General features: G+C 25.4%; 1 protein-coding gene across 2 annotated transcripts in view; it reads right to left on the reverse strand.

Moving 5' to 3' along the window:
• The window catches only part of LOC129969318 (small G protein signaling modulator 1-like), a 41948-nt gene extending 23411 nt beyond the window's left edge, over positions 1-18537 (reverse strand). For both annotated transcript variants that reach the window (XM_056083848.1, XM_056083840.1), the window contains exons 1-10: positions 18410-18537; positions 18199-18242; positions 13645-13720; positions 12783-12945; positions 10500-10673; positions 9948-10015; positions 7395-7555; positions 2946-3074; positions 1525-1673; positions 338-405 (exon numbers count right to left, since the gene is read on the reverse strand). In XM_056083848.1, coding sequence (XP_055939823.1) covers positions 338-405; positions 1525-1673; positions 2946-3074; positions 7395-7555; positions 9948-10015; positions 10500-10673; positions 12783-12945; positions 13645-13720; positions 18199-18242; positions 18410-18431 — 1054 coding nt within the window. In that variant the 5' untranslated portion in view covers positions 18432-18537. The remainder of the gene's footprint in view (positions 1-337; positions 406-1524; positions 1674-2945; positions 3075-7394; positions 7556-9947; positions 10016-10499; positions 10674-12782; positions 12946-13644; positions 13721-18198; positions 18243-18409) is intronic.
• Positions 18538-20130: the final 1593 nt, after the last annotated feature.

Genomic DNA, 20130 nt, shown 5'->3' on the forward strand with positions numbered 1-20130 from the left:
ACACTCATTTGCATAATAAATAATATATTTTAAACCTACAAAAATAGTTATTAATAAATCTTCTTGGAAAAGCACAGTCTGCTCAGTGAATATAAAACACTCCCCTCATGTTATCTCACTATCATGGCTTTTATTATTATAATACCTTTTAGTGTTGTTTGGAAACATATTTAAATTTTTATTATTTGTTTTTGTTTTTTTCAACTAGTTTCTGCTAATTTTATAATTATTTTAAACTTATTTTATGGAAACTGCAGCATTATTAAGTTACAAACTTGCATTTAAAATTTCATAAGCACAATCAATATAAATTATTTTTGTAGTACAAAGAACTTACGATTTTGATGGCAATGCAAATATACTATATCATCTACACTGACACTCATGGCATACTCCCAATAAATACTAAAAGAAAAATCAGTATTATAGTACAATATATAGCTGTTAAGTCTAAAATATACAGAAGTTTAAATATTGCTTATAAAAATAAATGCAACAGGCAAAAAGAAACGCACAATATTTGTAGAATTAAAGTTTATATCACTTTTAATTTGTATTCATACAAAATTTCTATGATTATTCAGGGTCAAAAGTTGCAAAATTACAAAAAAAAATTGAACTGAATGTAAAAATACAAATTTATAAAATGACACTCTTTAGTTTAAAAAATATCTAACATGTTGATTCTTAATCAAAGAGAATCAACACACTAAAAGTTATTCTCGTACATTTTTAATATTTGCTTATAATATCATAATTAGAAAAACTTTGGTTGGTGCTAAAAAACTCTTCATATTTTTTCTATTACTAAATACTTTGCTTCCACAGTAATACTATTAATATATATGAATTATTTTTTACTCTTAAGTAATTTTCATATGAACTGTCTTTTTTGCATGCTGTGGATTTCAATATAATAAAATTTAGTACAAACAATTATCAATGCTATCTCAATGCCATGAAAATAAAATTAAAAAATAGGTTTTATATATTTAATAATACATAAATCAAAACTAAGAAATACCTAATGACGAGAAATAACTACCAAGAATGAGTCATTTATAATATTTATTTATGTATAGAAGCTACAAAAATGAAAATTTATAATTCATATTATAAGGATTGTATTTTGTTTTATTTCAAACTAGCATTTAGAAATATAGTATGCAATTAATTATTAAAATAACATATAAAAACAGATATATATGCTAATAATAAATAAAATTTATTATTAGCATATATATGACTTTATAATTATGAGAAGTGGATTTTAAAAATTGTTGACTATCAAAAGCAGACTACAAAAACATTTTCAAACAATAAAACAAAACAATTTTAAACAACAATAAAGTATGAGTGGAATGAAAAATTAAGTATAGTATAATTAATTCTAATGTAAAATTGCATATAGAATTAAATTTCTAATATTACACCAAATTATGTTTCGAAATTCTCATACTTCCATTCTTTTCTTTTTTAGGACAATCTTTTCAATGCAAAATGAAAAAATCCATAAAACTAAACCTTTTATCCTGGCTTGTTACAGAATCTGAAGAGCTGTCGCTAGTGCTGTAGCATCCATTCATAAGCTGATTAGGAGTCCATTTGATAATCAAACCATCAGGATTTTGATGAAGGGAAAGATAACCAGGCATAGGTTCTAAATGTTCCTTCTGTGAAATTATTCCAATAAGTCTAACAAAAATAATATTTCTCAACAAAAAAAAAAAAAAAATCTTATATTTACTCCTTTCACTCAATCACTTTTTATCAAAACTTTCAATATAGTTAAAACATCAATTACCAAAAATCTATAAAGAGGCAAATACATGAAATAATCTATCGATTAAATGTATTACACAATTTCAACTACAAAGTAAGAAGAATGTCAGGGTTATTAGGCAAAATGTTATAGCACAAATTGAGAATACTGAATAACTGTCTGTGCATAGAGTTGTCAACAACAAAATAGAACACCTCTGTAATTCTTTTGTTATTTATTATCGTATTTTCACAAAATTGGTCTCAATGGAAATGGCTTAAAAGGACAGATTTGCTGAGATAGACAAGCTAATTAACCAAAGTAATTAACATAATTAATTAATTATTATCTTGAAATGTTTCCATTTCAGAAATCAAGATTTTCCAATAGTTTGATTTACCAGGCCTTTTTATGAATGAGTATCAATTTTCTTTCCAAAATTTATAGTAGTTCTTGATACATATTTAATTTTATGTGCTGAAAACTCTGACCAAAAAGAATCATCCAACCAGGGACCATATATTAAATAAATCTCAGTTTGTTAACAATAAAATAATTACAGAGGTGTTCCAATTTTTTTGCTAACAACTGTACAAATATTCAAATACTAATGCAAAAAGTCAATAACTATATCCAAACTAAAATAGTTGAAAGATTTAAAAGCATTAATTCTTTAAATTAAAAAATATATTGAATTACACAGATAATTCTAATGCAATTTTTACACTTAAAAAAATTCTAAAATGACGGTTTAAATTTCGTATTATCTTTCAAAAATACTTTCATAATATTAAACTCTGGAAAATGTTAATATCAAAAAATGATATCCAATTAAAACATTGATCAGAAGCAAAAAGGTTATAAACCCTAATATCATGGGGAAAAATAAAAAAAAATCTCCAATACTAAAAATTTGATATTAAGTTCTTTATTCATATTTTTAAAAAAAACTTAAAGTATAAATAATGTTTATAAATATAATAGTATATTTAAATTATGCAATATAAAAATTAAACATTATTTTAATATCTATATTAATAATTCCGAATCAATGATTTGTGAGAGATCGTATGTATTGTTTGCATGAACAACATTTTTCAACAAAAATAATTTAAGAGTTTACTAATAGAAATTAAGTGCAATTTATTGGTGGAAAAGTGCAACACTAATAAAAATTACTTACAGGCTGAACTAAAACATTATTTTTTCCATACAATAAAGTGGACTTGGAATTTTGATGAAGAGATTCTACATATCCTCTGGGTATAACACGGCAGCAATCTTCTGTTGATATTCTTGTGTCTCTTTTATACTGATAAACAGAAAATATACACATTTTTTTATTAAAGATATAAAAATTTAATCATTTAAATGATTTTATCATTTTATTCTTTTGTTATAAATTTAAATCTTACAAATTCAATACTTAAATACTTAGCACACATTTTCATAAAATTTGTTTCATTACAGCAAGACTAAATAGCAATAACAGCACACGATTGCTTATATCAGCAAATAGAGGATCCTTTAAAGGATATTAAGGATAGAAAAAATGATAGGAAAATTCAGCCAAATACTATTAAGGAGAATTTACTCTCAACTAAAACATTCATCTGGTGAAAAATGTTTCAAGTTGCATCGTTATTACATACAATTTGTAACTAGCATTTGGTGATATTCATAAACATCTCTACTAAAAATAAAGATGAAAGTGTGTGTATCTATGTTGGCATTCAACAAGTCAGACCACTTAACTTAGAGCTACCAAATTTGCCACATATACACTTTGAATGGTATAAATATATACTTCATAGTGAATTTTTTGAACTTTTAATTAGAGCTTCTATTGATTAAAAATTAAACTGAATTTTGTCATTTTTACAAGATTACTTCTAAAGGTATTATAGCACAAAAATAAATTTTAAACCATTTCAATATCTTTTTTAAAAAAATAATCTTTTCAATAATACCAATTCATTAATCATGTAGTTTTCATGAATTTTGGCAATTTTTTTTTTAAATAATCTTTTTGCCTAATTTTCAACAATATATTACATTGTTGTTCTGAAATTCAAACTGTTTCCACTGTTTCATCAAATACTTGATTGGGCAATTTTCTTTCAATGTTAAAAGCTAAAAAAGGTCTCTGCTTACATTTGTACAATTTATATGACAAATAAAAAAAATGATGTTACAGTACTGTGAATTTTAGAAGATAGAATTACAAAATAGTACTTTGATGCCATGAGATTGGTCTCTATTAGAAAAATTCATGTACACAATAAATAAAATTTAAAACCATTAAAATAATACAAGAGTTAATGTCAAACAATTTGTCAGCAGTTGTATTGAAATGATTTATCTGAAATCCAATGTAATCAATAATATCAAGTATTAGTCATCTGAGGAGACTAAAATATAAAAAAGGCATTACAATGTTGCCTCCCATTTTAGGCAAATTTGTACATCAGTTTGTGGCATTCATTAACATTCCACCCTCAATTCAAAGAAGGGAAAAAAAAAAAGCAATCACCCATGTATGTTTTACATTATAAGTTGTGATTATTGTACAAGGGTCATTCTTCCTTCTTATGGGATAACATTTTTTTTCTAATAAAAAGACAACAAAATGAATTTATTACTAAAAGTCACAAACAATCAATGTTATTTTTCAACACAATTGTTCTGAAGTTTCAGACATTTGACTAATCAGTGTATCAAGTTTCCTATATCCTTAAAAAAGTTGCCAATAGGGATGGCAAGATGGGCCATAATGATCCTTTGAAGCTATTCATTAGCCTGTAAGTTCTTTGACGTTTTTCTTTTAAATAAAGAACATGGAGAAGGAATATCTAAACATTTACTCTCCAAAGTCACAATTTTGGCATGATAGACAGCAGCTTATTGTCTAGGATTCATACTCCATTTCTTTTGAATAATTTGGTCAACTTATTCAATATGATCCTATGTGAAGAAATACAAAAGAATGTTAAGGCCATTTCAGAGGATATAGAAACTCTGATCCATTCATATGACATAAGTCTGAACCTTTATAGCCCTTATTCCAAAAATTGAATTAAAATGTCTCTAAAATCTTGAATTAAACTCTCTAGTCATCTCTTATTTTTTTTTTTTTTTTTAGTGGACCTGGTATTTTTATAAATTATTCCAATTCACTTTCAGTACAATCTGAATCACAATTTGATTATGAAAATTGTTAGAACAGAGCAATATGCATAGAAAATAAGAGAATTGAAGAAGTAATCATAAATTAATAATGGAAATCTTAGAAAAAAGTAGGTGAAAATTTTTTGGCAAAAATATTCTTGCCGAATTACTAAGCTATTTCCTCCTATAAAAAATTTTTAAACAGTCAAATTGAAATTTCTCTTACTTAATAAAGAATAGCGATTGAAATGAATGTTTTTTTAATTGATGCTTTGAACAGGCCCACGCCTGTTACATCTTAAACAGCTGAATATACTGCTGATTTCTAATTCCTACAGTGAAAAAATAAGCATTTTTCTTTTTATCTACCTTTGTTTTTATTCAAATAGATATTTCACTCTTTGAATATTTAAGCAATTTGCAAACATCTACAGAAAAAAAAATAGAATAATATATTCTTCATAGAGGTCATAGATATATAGTATTCATTCTTATCAAAGCGCAACAGCTACTTTTTACACTTCTAATGATAGATATACAGTTCCTGTTGGAAAATGCTTTAATTGATGGGAAGAATTATACATTATGTTGCTTGAATTTTTTTATACAATCCTTCAGTCCTATAAATTATATTTAACAAAATATTTTTAATACTGACATTATAAACAAAATAATTTTTTTCCCTTCTATGATTATAACTATTTGAGTTATAAAACTTGGAAAATCACTATTTTAGATGAATTTTACAGCTAAATTTGGGGTCTTGATAAAGAAATTGTTTACAAATGGAAATAATACACTGCTTTGATACTTTTTCAAATTATTGCTTAAAATAAATTTGTACACATCCCCTATTTAGCTTAAACAATTGTCACTTGATCAATTTCAGACATAAAATGATGGGATATTTTTTTAATCATATGTTTCAGAATAGTCAACTTTGTATTGAACATGAATGATAGCGCCGGAAGGACGTATAAAAAGTTAGAATTCTTAACTTTTTTAGAAATATATTTATTGATTCATAAGGCATAATTTTTCCTATCATTTAAAGCTTTCTTCTGATTAGAATTATATATCTACCTTTAGCAGCTTAGAAATTACTTTGGGAGCCATGATAAGATCAGACACCTTATATTTACATGCATGAAAGAAAGAAAATACATATACATTTAAACTAAGCAGCGATTTATCAATCACAGAAAAACTCATAACAGATGCACAGATGGAACAGTTTATGATATTGTATAACAAAGAAAAGGATCACAAATACAAATGATTTAAGGACTGCGCAATTATCTAATAAATAATGTTTTAAACTTGAGATACTATAATTAAAACTCATCAGAGCAAATTTTAGTATTCAATTTATCATAGTTAAATATACCGAGGAAAAATGTTTTCCTTCTTTTAACATGAATAAAAAAAATCTTGATGAATTATTGCAAATATCATTAACAGACTATGTAATTATTCATTAAACTATAACATATATTGATAAAAAAAGATCACTCTATCTTCAACATTATAATTCAATGTTTCAAATAATTATAACATTTCTTATCCCAGATCAATAAAAGCTAAAACACTACAACTTATAATTTAAATTATGTCTTAAATATATTTTTGATACTATTAAGTTAAATTAAACTATTCTTAAACTGTAAAACATAAAAGAATAAAAATATCAGCAAAATTTTAAAAAAATTGAAGTTTCTTTAAATAATATGAGTTTTTTTTTACATCTCAATGTGTTCTAATATAAATACCTGAATCTGGTCATTCGTTTTTTTAATTAATTTTCAAATTTGAGGTTAAAAAGCATGATAAGAAAGTTGATTAAAAATTTTAAGAATACTTATACTGTTTTCCATTTTTAATGTTTTGTTTTAGAGTAAATGCTTAAAAATTCATTTTGTAAGAAATGTTTAAAATTAATATTTTAAATCTATAATTCTATTCTAATTAATATTATAGATTCTCAAAAACTGTTACAATGATATATAGCAATAAAATCAATTTATTATTTTACATAGCAATTTAAGTTTTAATTTAGTTTAACAGTTATAAGAATAGCAGCACAATTACAAATATTATTTAAATTAGGGACATTTTCTACTTCTGTCAATTTCTAAAAAGTAAAGGATATTTTTTTGATAATCATTTTAAGAAAACAAAATTTTTAATGAATAGCAATGCATACAAATAATAATTAAAATAACAGCATGTTTCAGTTTTTCCCAAATACTTCATGAACTTTGATGAATTTAAGACAATTGTACTTCAACTTTAAAAAATATACTTCAGAATGATTTATCTCTGTCACACTAGTTTTACTGATGAATACTCCTCTTTTCAAACAGAATCTTAATATGAATACATTACTTATATATAAAGAAATACTAGCGAGCATTTCATGGTATATGAATAAAAAGTTTATGAAATTTTATTGTTCTACACTGACCTGTAATGCTGGCCTACGTACAGATGGGGGAGTGGAAGGCCCACTAATCAGTGGTACACCAGTTGAAAGTCGATGCCGTTGTACCAATTCATCTGCAGGTGGATCAGTCCAGAAATGATCCTGAGTCTTCATTTTGGAATAATCAAGAGCACACGGCCCCACTGAAAGTACATAAAACAAGTTCAATAAGCTTCAAAAATGTTTTTTTTTTTTTTTTTTTTTTTTTTTTTTTGCTAAAACTCAATCAGATTTTAACAAGCAAGTAATTCATCGCAGATATATCCAAATGGTGCTTATGCAATATTTTTAAAATTAAGAAAAATATATACAGGAAAATGCAATTTACACGAGTGTTAAAAATAAGTCTAAAAAAATTTTCAAAACAAAATAAAATTGATAATTTTTTAGCAAAAACAAATATGGATTATAGAATGCTATAAACTAAATAGAACAGCATAATATTCAATCATATTTGGTCACTTTTGAAAAAAAATTAATTTACATTTAATAAGATGTCTTAACTGATTATGGATATGGCTGATTACTATGAAAATAAAATATTTAATTGCAAGTTAATGTTTATTTTGTTTATTTAATGTTTATCAACATATTTTTTTAAATAATTAAATTATCATTACCTCTGATATGTTACCTATGAAGATATTTCATTGCAAGTGCAGATACACATAGTATTTTAAAAAAAAATAAAGATGGTTAAAAGATTAAATATTTAATAATCTAAATGAATTTATTATACTAATTTTTTTTTAATCTTTAAAAAAATCATATATGAAAATGCAAATAATAAATACAATAAACAAAATATTTTAAATGAACTGAAAATTTTTGACAAAAATGAACAACACTTAAACTTTTAATATCCCCCTCAATGTTTTCATAATTAATAATATGAATCATTCCTCTCTCTTTTCTTTCTTACAGCACTCTTTTCAAAAACAATTTTACAGGAAATAAAAATTATATAACTGAAAAAGGAAGCTACTTGTTTTTGATTTATTCATCTATTTCCTTAATCTTATGATAAATGTAGAGGAATAAATCATGCTATAATAATAGGTCATTAATTACACCATAGAGAATTAAGCTTGATTGACAATGCCAATAATAAAATTACTCTGTCATAACAACGAGTATTACAGGGATACTGAAGGGTTTTGTTTGTTTTTCATACATAAGTTAATGAATAAGACACTGAGTCTTATGAAAGGGACTATATTACAAACATGGATAGATAATTCAAAAGTCCTTTGGTACTTTAAATCTTAGCTCTTAACTGGCAGTGTTATAGCAACATTAGGTTGCATGCACAGTTAAGGTTTAAAACACATATAATTCTTTTTATTCATCATTTTGTTTTTATTCAACTAAAATGGGCACCTATGATCTCAGTAAAGGTTTGTATATATTGCTTAGATAAAATATTGAATTATAAGCCTTTTAAACATACACAGTCACATGTTTGCTTTCATCAATTTCTATTTTATATTAAAGCTCCTGATACCTATATAAGTCATCAATGATTCTTATATTTCACTGCACATTTTCTATGGAGAAAAATTGCAACTGAGTTCCACAACCACCATCATAAGACCAATTCTGAAAATTTTCATTTTATTCAACCACGCTCCATTTTATTAAAGAAATTTTTTTTAAAAAATAAGTTACAGCGTAATCTCTTAGGGGAAGGGGGAGTATTTCAACAGATTACAGAGCCAGTTCCCTAAACATAAATGCTGCACTGATTCTAGAAATTTTCATTTTCATCTCTTTACTCATAAAATGTGTCACAGTGGTCATCTGATCTTCAACCATCTAATTTCACTAACCTATATCTAAATTAATTAAGAAAATAAAAAAAAATCTTCCCACTTCTAATCACTGGTTCACTTTCATCACTTTTTTATTCATAAAAAGCTTGTGAAATCAATGATCACCATATCTCCAATCAACTGCCATTTTGTTTTCAGATTAAATAAGAAGTATTGTTTTTGAGATTTCTAATTGAGAGAAATCTCAAAAACAATATTTTGCTGTGCATTCTCTGTGTATACTTCATCGTCACTATTCATCAAACAGTTTACTGAGTTTATCCATTTTTATTTCATTTGAAAGTTCAAGACATTAAGGTATGTCTCAATGGTGATCTGGCTCCGTTCTCCAATTTTATTTAGAATTTTTAAGAAATATATCAAAATAAAACCTTCATAAAACCCTAAGCCTAAACTAGATCAACTTTTGTCAATTTTTTTATCACTTTACATTCATAGTTTAAAAATCAGAATGCCCTATGAATATTGAGCAAATTTAATTTTAAATAATTCATTTGAAGTGATAAAAAGTTAGATACGTTAGTTAACATCACTAAAATCATGTTATTAATATGGTAGTTGAATAACTGGATGCTGAAAGCAGCTAATCATTTTTTTAAATTAAAAAAAAACTGATAGCTGTAATGGAAGATTCATATGAATTTCAAACTCCAATTTCTATTTCCCCATAGGAAAGAACAATTGAGTTTGATAAAATACCTACCTAAAAGAGAGGCAAATATTTGGCCACAAACAGGATCTGATATCAAGGCTTCTTTTTCATAATATTTGCTATAAAAATGATATTTATTGTGATTAAAGCAATTGGACAATGAATTACAAAATGAATGACACAAAATACCTTCTTATATAAGACTGAAAAAGTTTTACAAAAATACATAATTTTAAAAAAAAATTATGTAAAATATGTATTTTTACTTAAATTAAAATAAGTTTTTAATTAAATAATAAGAAAATAACTATAAAAAGGCTTTAAAATATAAAATATCTTAATTAAAAATGTGAAAAATAGAACGTATTAAATTAATTTAAAAAATTTAATAAAATTTTAAGTTTCATTAAACTTAAAATTTTATTAAATAAAATAAATAATTTTATTAAATAAAATAAATAATTTTATTAAATAAATTTAATTTAAATTTAAATTTATGCAAAAATCAGTGCTTCATAATATAAAAAAATTATCAGTTAAAAGTTTTTAATGGATAATAACCAAATATTATAGTTAAGCTAAAATGAGCCTTCCAGCTAATACCTTGCATTATGGACTAGATGATCAACAATTTTTGCCAGCTTCTTTTCAAATAATGCTAAGCGAATCCACAAAAAACGTGGATTAGGTTGCTGATTAAGGGAAGGGCTAGAGCTTTGACGTTTCTCAGGCTTTAGTCGAAGTTTATTTGTACTATCACTACTTGAAGCAGATCGCCTAAAAATATATTTTAACAACAGGGAGTATTATTTTAATTTTTAGACTCACAAACAAATATATCATAAAAAAAATGTAAAATATTAAATATCAGACATTCAGAACTCGAATATTGCAAATTAAGATCTTTAATGAAAGAGTACTTAAAATTGTTTTTTTACATAGTTTTACATTAATTTTTTTACATTTTATAAGGAACATTTTTACAGTTTATAATATAAATGATTCTCATTAAATTACAAAAAAGGAAGAACGTCTTTTCAACACTGCACATTTAATTTAAAAAGACAAATGTTTTATTCTTCTAAAACTTGTAGCTTTTAAAGAACAATATGAAGTTAAATTCAAAATATTTACATGTGATAATCAATTTCTTGAAAACTAAAAAAAAAAAAAAAATTATTATTCTGCTGCTCTATTCAGATTTAATTCATTCATTACATTTTTTAACTGTATATTGTTGTTAACTATGAAAAACAACAATATGCAGTAATTTTATAAAGAGTTTGTGCCTTAATTTGTAAAATACATAAAAATTTACTGCATGTGACTTTTGTTTTATTCAAACATATTTATTATATAGATTATTGTATGTTGTACTTGTAGGAGCTTCAATTTCTACTTAAGTTATAATACAAGATAGTATACTATGTAGCAAATATAGCAGTATTTCCTATCAGTAATGGCTGGACCCCAATCTTTCTTTGAAGTGCATTTGTTCAGACTTTTATATGACTTCAATTAAATAAAGGGGGAAATTCCCCTATGAAAATATAAAAGGCCTTAACTAAAATAAAAGGAGAAATCCACCCCTTTGGACCTATTATATGTTTTGTTAAAACTCAATAAGATGCTGGTACTGACTTTATCTCCTTAAAGGTATTATTTACTAAAATCTAATTTACAACATCAAATAAATCCTGATGACAAATGAAGCTACAAAAATTTACATATTTAACAGAAATGTGATTTGCATGTTCATAGTAATAATACTAGTGCCACTCTTATTCCTCTAGTGTAAAATCTGAATCTATGTCATCTTTCAAAAGTGAAAATATTTTAAAATTTTGTTTATCTAGCACAACTCCTTTTTGGAGCTGAGATTTTAGTGTGTGTGTGTGATAATTTCAATAATTATTTGCTAATTATGTTAATTCAAACTTCATTTCTAAATTCCATTCATTTTTGCTTCCCAAACTCCTAATTCTGCATGTACCTAAAATAAATACTGCCTAAACTAGATTGAGGAAAAAAAATCCACCATTTGAAACTATATTTCTGCAAGCTTTCCTACATTTTTATTTTAATGCCTTCTATCTTACTGATTGGAAAGTATACCTCATTAGTTATGGATTTAATAATTTAAAAAAAACATGAATACAAATATTACTTTACAGAATAAATTAAGAAAGAACTTACTACCTCCTCCTCCTTTTAACAGAGAACTTATTTCATATCGTATTCCTAATCACACCTTTAAAAACAAAATTTATTTCCTAATATAATTACCTATCAAAATTTATTTTCATATCAATTGATTAATAAAAATACTATTAACAACTCTGAATTCTTTCATGGCTGCCTTGAACTCCTTCAAGAAAAAATTCCATTGAAATAGAAAATTTATAGTTATTTTAACATTCTCTCCTTACCCTTCTAGAGATTGCAGTTCATTCTATGCAAATTATACATCTATTTTAACAAATTGGATTTTCCTGCTTCCTCCTCCCTTCATTATAATAATGAAATACTTCAAGTAAAAACTGGAGAAATATCTTCCTCACACTTACATTATTCATCTAAAAAATTAGTTTTTTAAAAAATAGTAAAATTGCATAAGAATTTATTTCTTATTAAATTGAATATCTTTGAAGATTCACAATAAAAATAGCATTCTATAAATGTTCTTATATGGTAAGATAAAACAGTCTCTTATAAGAAAGAAATTTATTAAAATATCTTAACAAAATACATTGATTAAAGCAGAAAATCAATTATTAAAAATGCTTTTAGGTCTAGTATCCATTAACTTGAATTTGATATCAATGTTACTGATTTTTGAACATTTATAAAAAGAAAAAGGCATACTTTATATGAATAATATATTACTTATTGGGATCAATATTTTCCATTTCTGCTACTGTCCGTGCTATCTCCGCAGCTTCTTCACAGTTCTTTGAGAGTTTTTGAAGCAAAGCTGTGGTAGAGTTTGTTTTAAATAACCCCAAAGCCCTACGTTTTAAGCTGTGAGACAGACATGCATCTACTGCAGCTATAAAATAAAATTTAAAGCAATTTGCATTAATACAAATATTAATACACTCAGACTTTGTTCATATAAAAAAAAAATTTCAATCCATATATGCAATTGCAAAATGTTAAACCGATAAAAAAACTGATTCAGCAATCCCACTGAAATTAAATACTACCAACACATGCTATATTTGAATATATTTGCATTATACATAATAAAATATATATTTGTGAATATCTATTGGGAGAAAGTGTGAGAGAATAAGCTGTCACTTCATGAAATGCTCCTAAAGTAAAAATTAAAAAATATTAACTATACAGCAATAAACAGCTGATTAGATACATAAAAAGCAATCCATTTAAATACCCATTTTTTTAAAAATAAATTTATGTGAGAAAGAAATAAAACAAATATTAATAATTTGTTACACACATTTATAAAAGCAATTTAAATAACAAAACATTCTACATCATCAACTGAAAAATTCTTTTAACATTCTTTTTTTTTTTTAAATCACAAAGACAATTTTATTTTTTCAGGTAACACAATGCACCAAAACTTCTAACGAGCACTAAAATATCGATAGCAAATGTGAGAATAATTATGTTGTCTTTAGAAAGCTAAATAACTAAATAAGCATTTACATTTAATATTTTAAAAAAACACAAAAATGTAAAAATAAATCTAAAAATTAAGACAATCTATAATAATGCTTACCACATAGTGAAGTAATGCTACTACTATCTTCATGAACAAATTTGCGTGTAACAGCTTCTTCCATAATTTGCTTCACCTAAAGCACATATTAAAGGCATTATATAGCTTTCAAGGGTATGATAAAAAATTTTCATATAAATAAAAAGGCATTTAACTGAAATTTTAATTTAATAGTTAATTTAATTTAATTAATACCAATGCAAATTCATTAAAAAGTTGTAACTATAAAACTGTGTTGATAGTACGAAATTATTATTGCATAGTACTGAAAACAATAATTGAATAAAAATTATGAATAAAATTTTCATTATATGTTTTTTTACTAGTATTTTGATAAAAAAAAAAAGTTGCTTAAAGGAGTCAATTGTGTCTTTGAAAGGAAGATGAAAATAATAATTCTTCTCTATTTTTTAATTTAATTAAATAACTGGAAAAAAATAGGGGTATTCTCCCCAACTTTCTAGGAAAAGTTTTCCTTTAATATGAATCCAGAAATAATTACCTAGGTAAAAAATTTATAAATTTAAAGGAAAAAAATAATGTATAATGAAAGGCTAATGCTGTATAAGTTGCTTTACCATTAAGTTACTAGTCACCTATGATACCAGCTGGTTCGTCAGTGATATTGCTTACATTTAAATAAAACTTCATGTCTATGATTTCATCAAATTCTCAGACATTTAAATCATGTTATTTAAACTGTCCTACATATGTTCTGTTCATTTGGTTCACCTATTGTCTATATTTCAGAACATTGTAACTTCAGTTTTTTCATTTGTTGTGTAAACTACACAGATATGAAGCAGAATAATTTTTCTTTAGTTTTCAACAACTGAAAGAAAATCATATGATTAAATATTTGATGAAACAATAATGATTTAAATATCAGAGTAGCAATTTAATATATAGTTAAAAATTAGGCAAAAAATATTTTTAAAAAATGGTCAAAAATTCAAGAAAAATTTATATGATTATTAAATATTGGTATAAAAAAAGAATTTTAAAATGATGTAAAATTCATTTCTGTTAGAGTTTATCTTGGAGAAACATCGAAATTCAATTTAACTTCTAATTTATTAAAATTTCGATATGCACATTCCCACCCTCTTACATAATATACATGTAGCAAATTTGGTCACTGTCAGTCAAACCTATAGAAGACCAAAGCACACAATTTCATATCTATTACTAATCAGCTTTGTCAATCAACTGGTTCACCAAGGATAATGATTATACTTACTACTAGTCAATTGTTTTAACATATTTTTATGCTTGTGATTCTATCAAAATGCCAAGCATTATTATTTTGTATATTATAAGTATTATTTCAATACTCCTACTCATGTTCCATTCCTTGAGTATATAAATCTTTCTAATAAAGACCAGTTCCCATGCCATCATTGCACTATTGTGCGATTCATCTATCTACTAAAATTCATGATATTGCAACTTTTTTTTTAATTCATCTTGTAAACTATAGAAATATTAAACAAAATCCTTAATCTTTAGCTTTCAAGCAAATCATGTGATCAAATATTGAAATAGTGAAAATGTTTAGAATTTCAGGACAACAATGGGATCTATTGCTGGGAAATAGGATAAAAAAATTAAACTGCCAAAATTAAGAAAAAATTTTCATGATTTTATGATTATTTATATCATTAAAATTGTGATTTTTTAATTCTGAAATGATGTAAAATTTATTTTTAAGCAATATTATTTTTGGAAGTCAATTATCAAAAAAATCATAAAATTATTAAATTTTTAATTCAATTTAAAAAAAAAATGGTTTTGAGATGCACAATTTTATAGTCAAATTTATATATGTGGTAAGTTCAGTAGCTTGAAAAATGATATATATTTTAAATTTGGTTGTTAGTATTATTTATTCCACAAGTTAAAATGATTTATGTACAGTGATTTTTGAGATATTACAGTTTTTCTGGTCATCCTGTATTTTCAAAATAAATCAGCTTCATCACAAATGAAAATATGCTGAAGACTGTATCCTTCTCTTTTAATGAATTCTTGAAATTTAAAAATAGAGTTTCTTCATTTATACTAACATATTTATTGTGCAATATCAGATTTCTAATACCAAATATAAATTTAGTAAATTATTCTAAAGTAGATTCTAATTATTTTTTGTTCATGTGTAAAATTCAGAAATCATGAATTTCTATACTACTTGTATTTCTTTTCATCTTTTATCCGAACTGTAAATAACCTGGTTTTTTTTTGTTTTTTCTTTTTTTCCATGGTTACTACACCTTGGTGTCCAAGATTTGATTTTTTTAGCTATCGCTTTAGCATAGAGTTATTTCGTCTTTATGATTAAATATTTCTTAGTTAAGATTATCTTTTGTAAAGGTCAAGTCATACAACTTAAGAAAATAAATATGTTTATTTCACCAAGTACCATAGCTAATATATATGATAAGCACAAAAAAAAATTATAAGGAAACAATCAATTGCAGAGCATATAAAAAAATTTCATGAGCATAGTCGTAAAAATCTCTTTTCAAAAAATTTTACTTTCATGTACTTTTAAACTTTTTTTATAAAAAATCTTTTTGAATTCCACTTTCATTAGATCACCTCTCCATTGGCAGTACCAACACTTGGCAATATGACAAGTTCATTAACAGAACACATTGTTAGTAACAAAATATAAAAATCTGTTCATAAAAGTATCTGTTCAATATATAATCTGCCTATTAACTAATTGTAAAAGGTATTTTTTACAAAACATCACAAAATTGCTTCCTCTTTAAAAAAAATTAATAAATAACAAAGTATCTGTTTTGTTCCTAAACACAAGGGAACTTCACAGATAACAATTTTAAAATTTAAAATTTCCTTAGTTTTTTTTTTTCTCCCTATTCACCGGAAAAATTATAATTAAAAAAATAAAAAGAGCAATTAATCTTTAGTAATGAACAAAACATATATATAATCAGTCATATAATCAAACATTACATTAAAAAAATCACATTCATAAGTAATCAGTCTTTAATAATAATTTAAAATGTTAGACAATAGTAAAAATAATACAAAGTTTATACAAAGCATATTATGAAGGATATGTTAAAGTAAATAAACTATATAATAAATAATAATATGTTATAATAACATATAATAAATAATAATCTGTTAAAATTAATTATTTCAAACTCAGAGAAATTTTCTACTTAAAAACAGTTAAAAGCAACAGTAGAATACTAACAAAGAAATTAGAGCTAACAAAATATAAAATCTTTAGTAATCATTATCATTATTAGGCATATTTGATATTAATCTATACATAAAATAAGTTAGAATTAATATATTCTGCATGTGTGCAATCTAATGAAGAAATTGAGACTAATCCTTGAAAATTCTTTTGCTATACATCTTGCAATTTCTATATCAGCTTAAAAGGAAAGCCACAGAGTAAAAAGGAATAAGTGAATAGATTGTAACGTATTTGTTGAGGATGTACACAATAGACCTTTTAGAAATACCAAAAACATAATTCAAAACTCAGAATCTAAGAACCAGATGAGTTAAGACAGAAAAAATAAAAATATTACTTCGTAGGGTCAGGAAAACAAACTCTACTACTAAAAGGATATCTTTCATATTACAGAGAAAAGGAGATGAATTCACATATATAAATAGGATAAGAATACAACTTTATGACAGGATAAAGAACACAACTACTATTAAAATTTATTATTCACATTTTTTCATAAAGTTGAGTGAATTAATACTAATAGAAAGTTCCGAAATGGCAGATTATCATGATAATGTGAGCACAAATATTATTGCTGCGTCAGTTAAAAAATTAAAAATACTATTATTGCATTGAAATGTAGAATTGTAATGGCAACATAATTATATTTTTCTTCTCTACACATAAAAAGAAATGTGAGAATACTTTTCAAAAATGAAAAAGAGAGAGAGAGAGATTTATTTTTGGAAAAAAACTAGAGGATACTAGAATCAACTGTCAAATAAAGTAAAATTAAAATGATACATAATAGATTTAAACATAGACATTCGCTTTAAAATATAATTATGAAAAATTATTCGAGTCGACAAGAAAGAAAAATTCCAGAAAGATTAATTGAAAGAAAGAATTAAAAAAAAATAATGAATAGTTAATTTTTTTAAACATATTAATATAACGCTTTTCATCAATTTTATACTACATTTCAATTGTGAAGAAAAACTTAGAATTAAACTGATACATAACAGATTTGAATGAGCCTATTTGCTTTAAAACATAATTACAAAAAAAAAATATTTAAGTCAATAAGGAACATTTATAATCTAGAAATACTGACAGAAATAAAGACTGTTAAAAATATTAAATAGTTTACTTTATAGTCACAGCGATTTGAATTATGAAAATAATAAGCAATGACATAAAAACCAAGGAAATGAGGAGGAAAAAGGCAGAGGAAACTTAAGTCGAGAAATAGCAGTACTACATAAAAAAATTTATATATATATAGTGAAATATTGGACAGTTACAATCAAAACTAATATTTAATTATTTAACAAGATTACCTCTTTTTTCACCATACGTAAGAGTTTTTCTCTGTATTCTTTTTCTACAAAACAAAACAGATATTTCTTAGTTTACCGGGTATAGCAGCGTTATTAATGAGTAATTGAATGAATATGAATTTGAAATGAAAATATTACAACAGGACAATTATCACAAGGAAATTTATACTAATAAGAAGTCTCAATTTAAAATACAAACACTAACACTCACCAGAATTATTTTGCTCACTCATAATTTCAAAATTTTCGGTTCAACCATATGACAGATAGTTTCTATATAGTGTGTTGATGCCAGATAATTTGATATTCTGATTGTCGTTTACTCGTTGTCACACTGGAGTTCTCAAGTACCTCTGTTTCTGAATCGCGCCTCTTTTGACCTCTGGCCTAATGGCTAGTTGTAAGATAGTGGAGTTTCGGTCGAAGGTTCCGTTCATGTTTCAAATGTCAAAAAAAAAAAAAAAAAGATTTAAACTTATTTTTTTTTTTTATTCTTTTCAGCTAACAATGATAACCGAATTATAAGATTTTCTCCTAAATTGAAAGAAGCAGAAAAGTATTCAGTCTGCCGTGTTTAAAAATAACTTCCTTCAAACTCCGTGGAAGCCAAAGCGCAGTTTAAATTAAATAACATGTTTTCAATAAACCATTCATTTTCAAACTACCCCGAAAGACCCTTTAAAACTCACGAAAATAAGGATTTGGTTAGTTTGAAATAAAGCTACTTATATGAGAACATATCTCAAAATTATAAAGCAGTCAAATCATCTCAAACCAAACAAAAATATGATAATAAAGATACATTTGAAAATTGGTAGCTTGTGTGTTAGAAAAGACAGGGGATTGTATTAATAAATTTGTTACCGAAAAATAAACAAATAACAAACCTTTGTCGTTATATTACTCACTGTTTATATTCAAGTTCAATCAACGAGGCCGGGATAGCCTGGTTGGTAGGGCGTTGAATTCACGTCCCTTGAGCTGCAAATTCGAACCCCACCGCCCAAAGACTCTACGCGTGTTTGGTGACTGGCGCGCGTATAAATCTGTCGTGGTCCTCCATGTCGAGAGTAATACCACTTGGGATATTGGTTCAGGGCTGATCGTTCTCTGATTCAGGTCTAAATTTCGATCTGTGGATGAGTGAATGATGTCTGCCCCGTAAATAGGGTTGTGACGTGTGTGTAGCTAAGTCGTACTCTTGGCTCTAGATGGCGCTACTGAAAAAACAAGAGACGTACCCTTGGCTTAAAACCACAAAGGACTTCTTAAAGTCAGTGGGCTTATCTATGACAAAAACCATCAGAAACAATAAGTTCAATCAACAGCATTTTTCAGAATTCAATTTATTTAATTGTTGTTTTTTTTCCGTTAGAAGTGATAAATTATATTAATATATATTTCTTTCAAGAAAGCTCGTCAAATAAATGCACGCATAATAAACATAAGATCCCCAAAATATTGTTAAGATAATTCACAGATATGGCTAATATTACACCCTGAATATTGTGGAATGTTTGATGTAGACATAATTTCAATATTCGGCGAGAATTATAATGTGCATGATGGGGAGTATTTCTTAATAGTTAATTATTTAAATATTCCAGTTGGATCTATTTTCAGTAACCTCGCAAAGTCAGTCTACTTTCTGAACTACCATCTCTTGTCAGATCGGAACTTAAGTACGGAAAAGTTGAATAAGCGAAAGTAATCCAGAGTTCTCGGTGGTTAACAAATAGTTCGGATTTTGAGTAAATGCCACTATAACTCATTTAGTAATTTCTGCTTTATGAGTAATTTCAAATGATTTTCAGCTATAATAAAACTATTTTCTTAAAAGCACGATTATTATTACGTTAATTTCATTCTCTTATTTTTAAAAATAATTTCCTTACTTTTTTTCCGACAACATTTGCATCAATTAGCATTATT

This window comes from Argiope bruennichi, chromosome 1 (genome assembly GCF_947563725.1).
Source record: "Argiope bruennichi chromosome 1, qqArgBrue1.1, whole genome shotgun sequence".
NCBI lineage: Eukaryota > Metazoa > Arthropoda > Arachnida > Araneae > Araneidae > Argiope > Argiope bruennichi.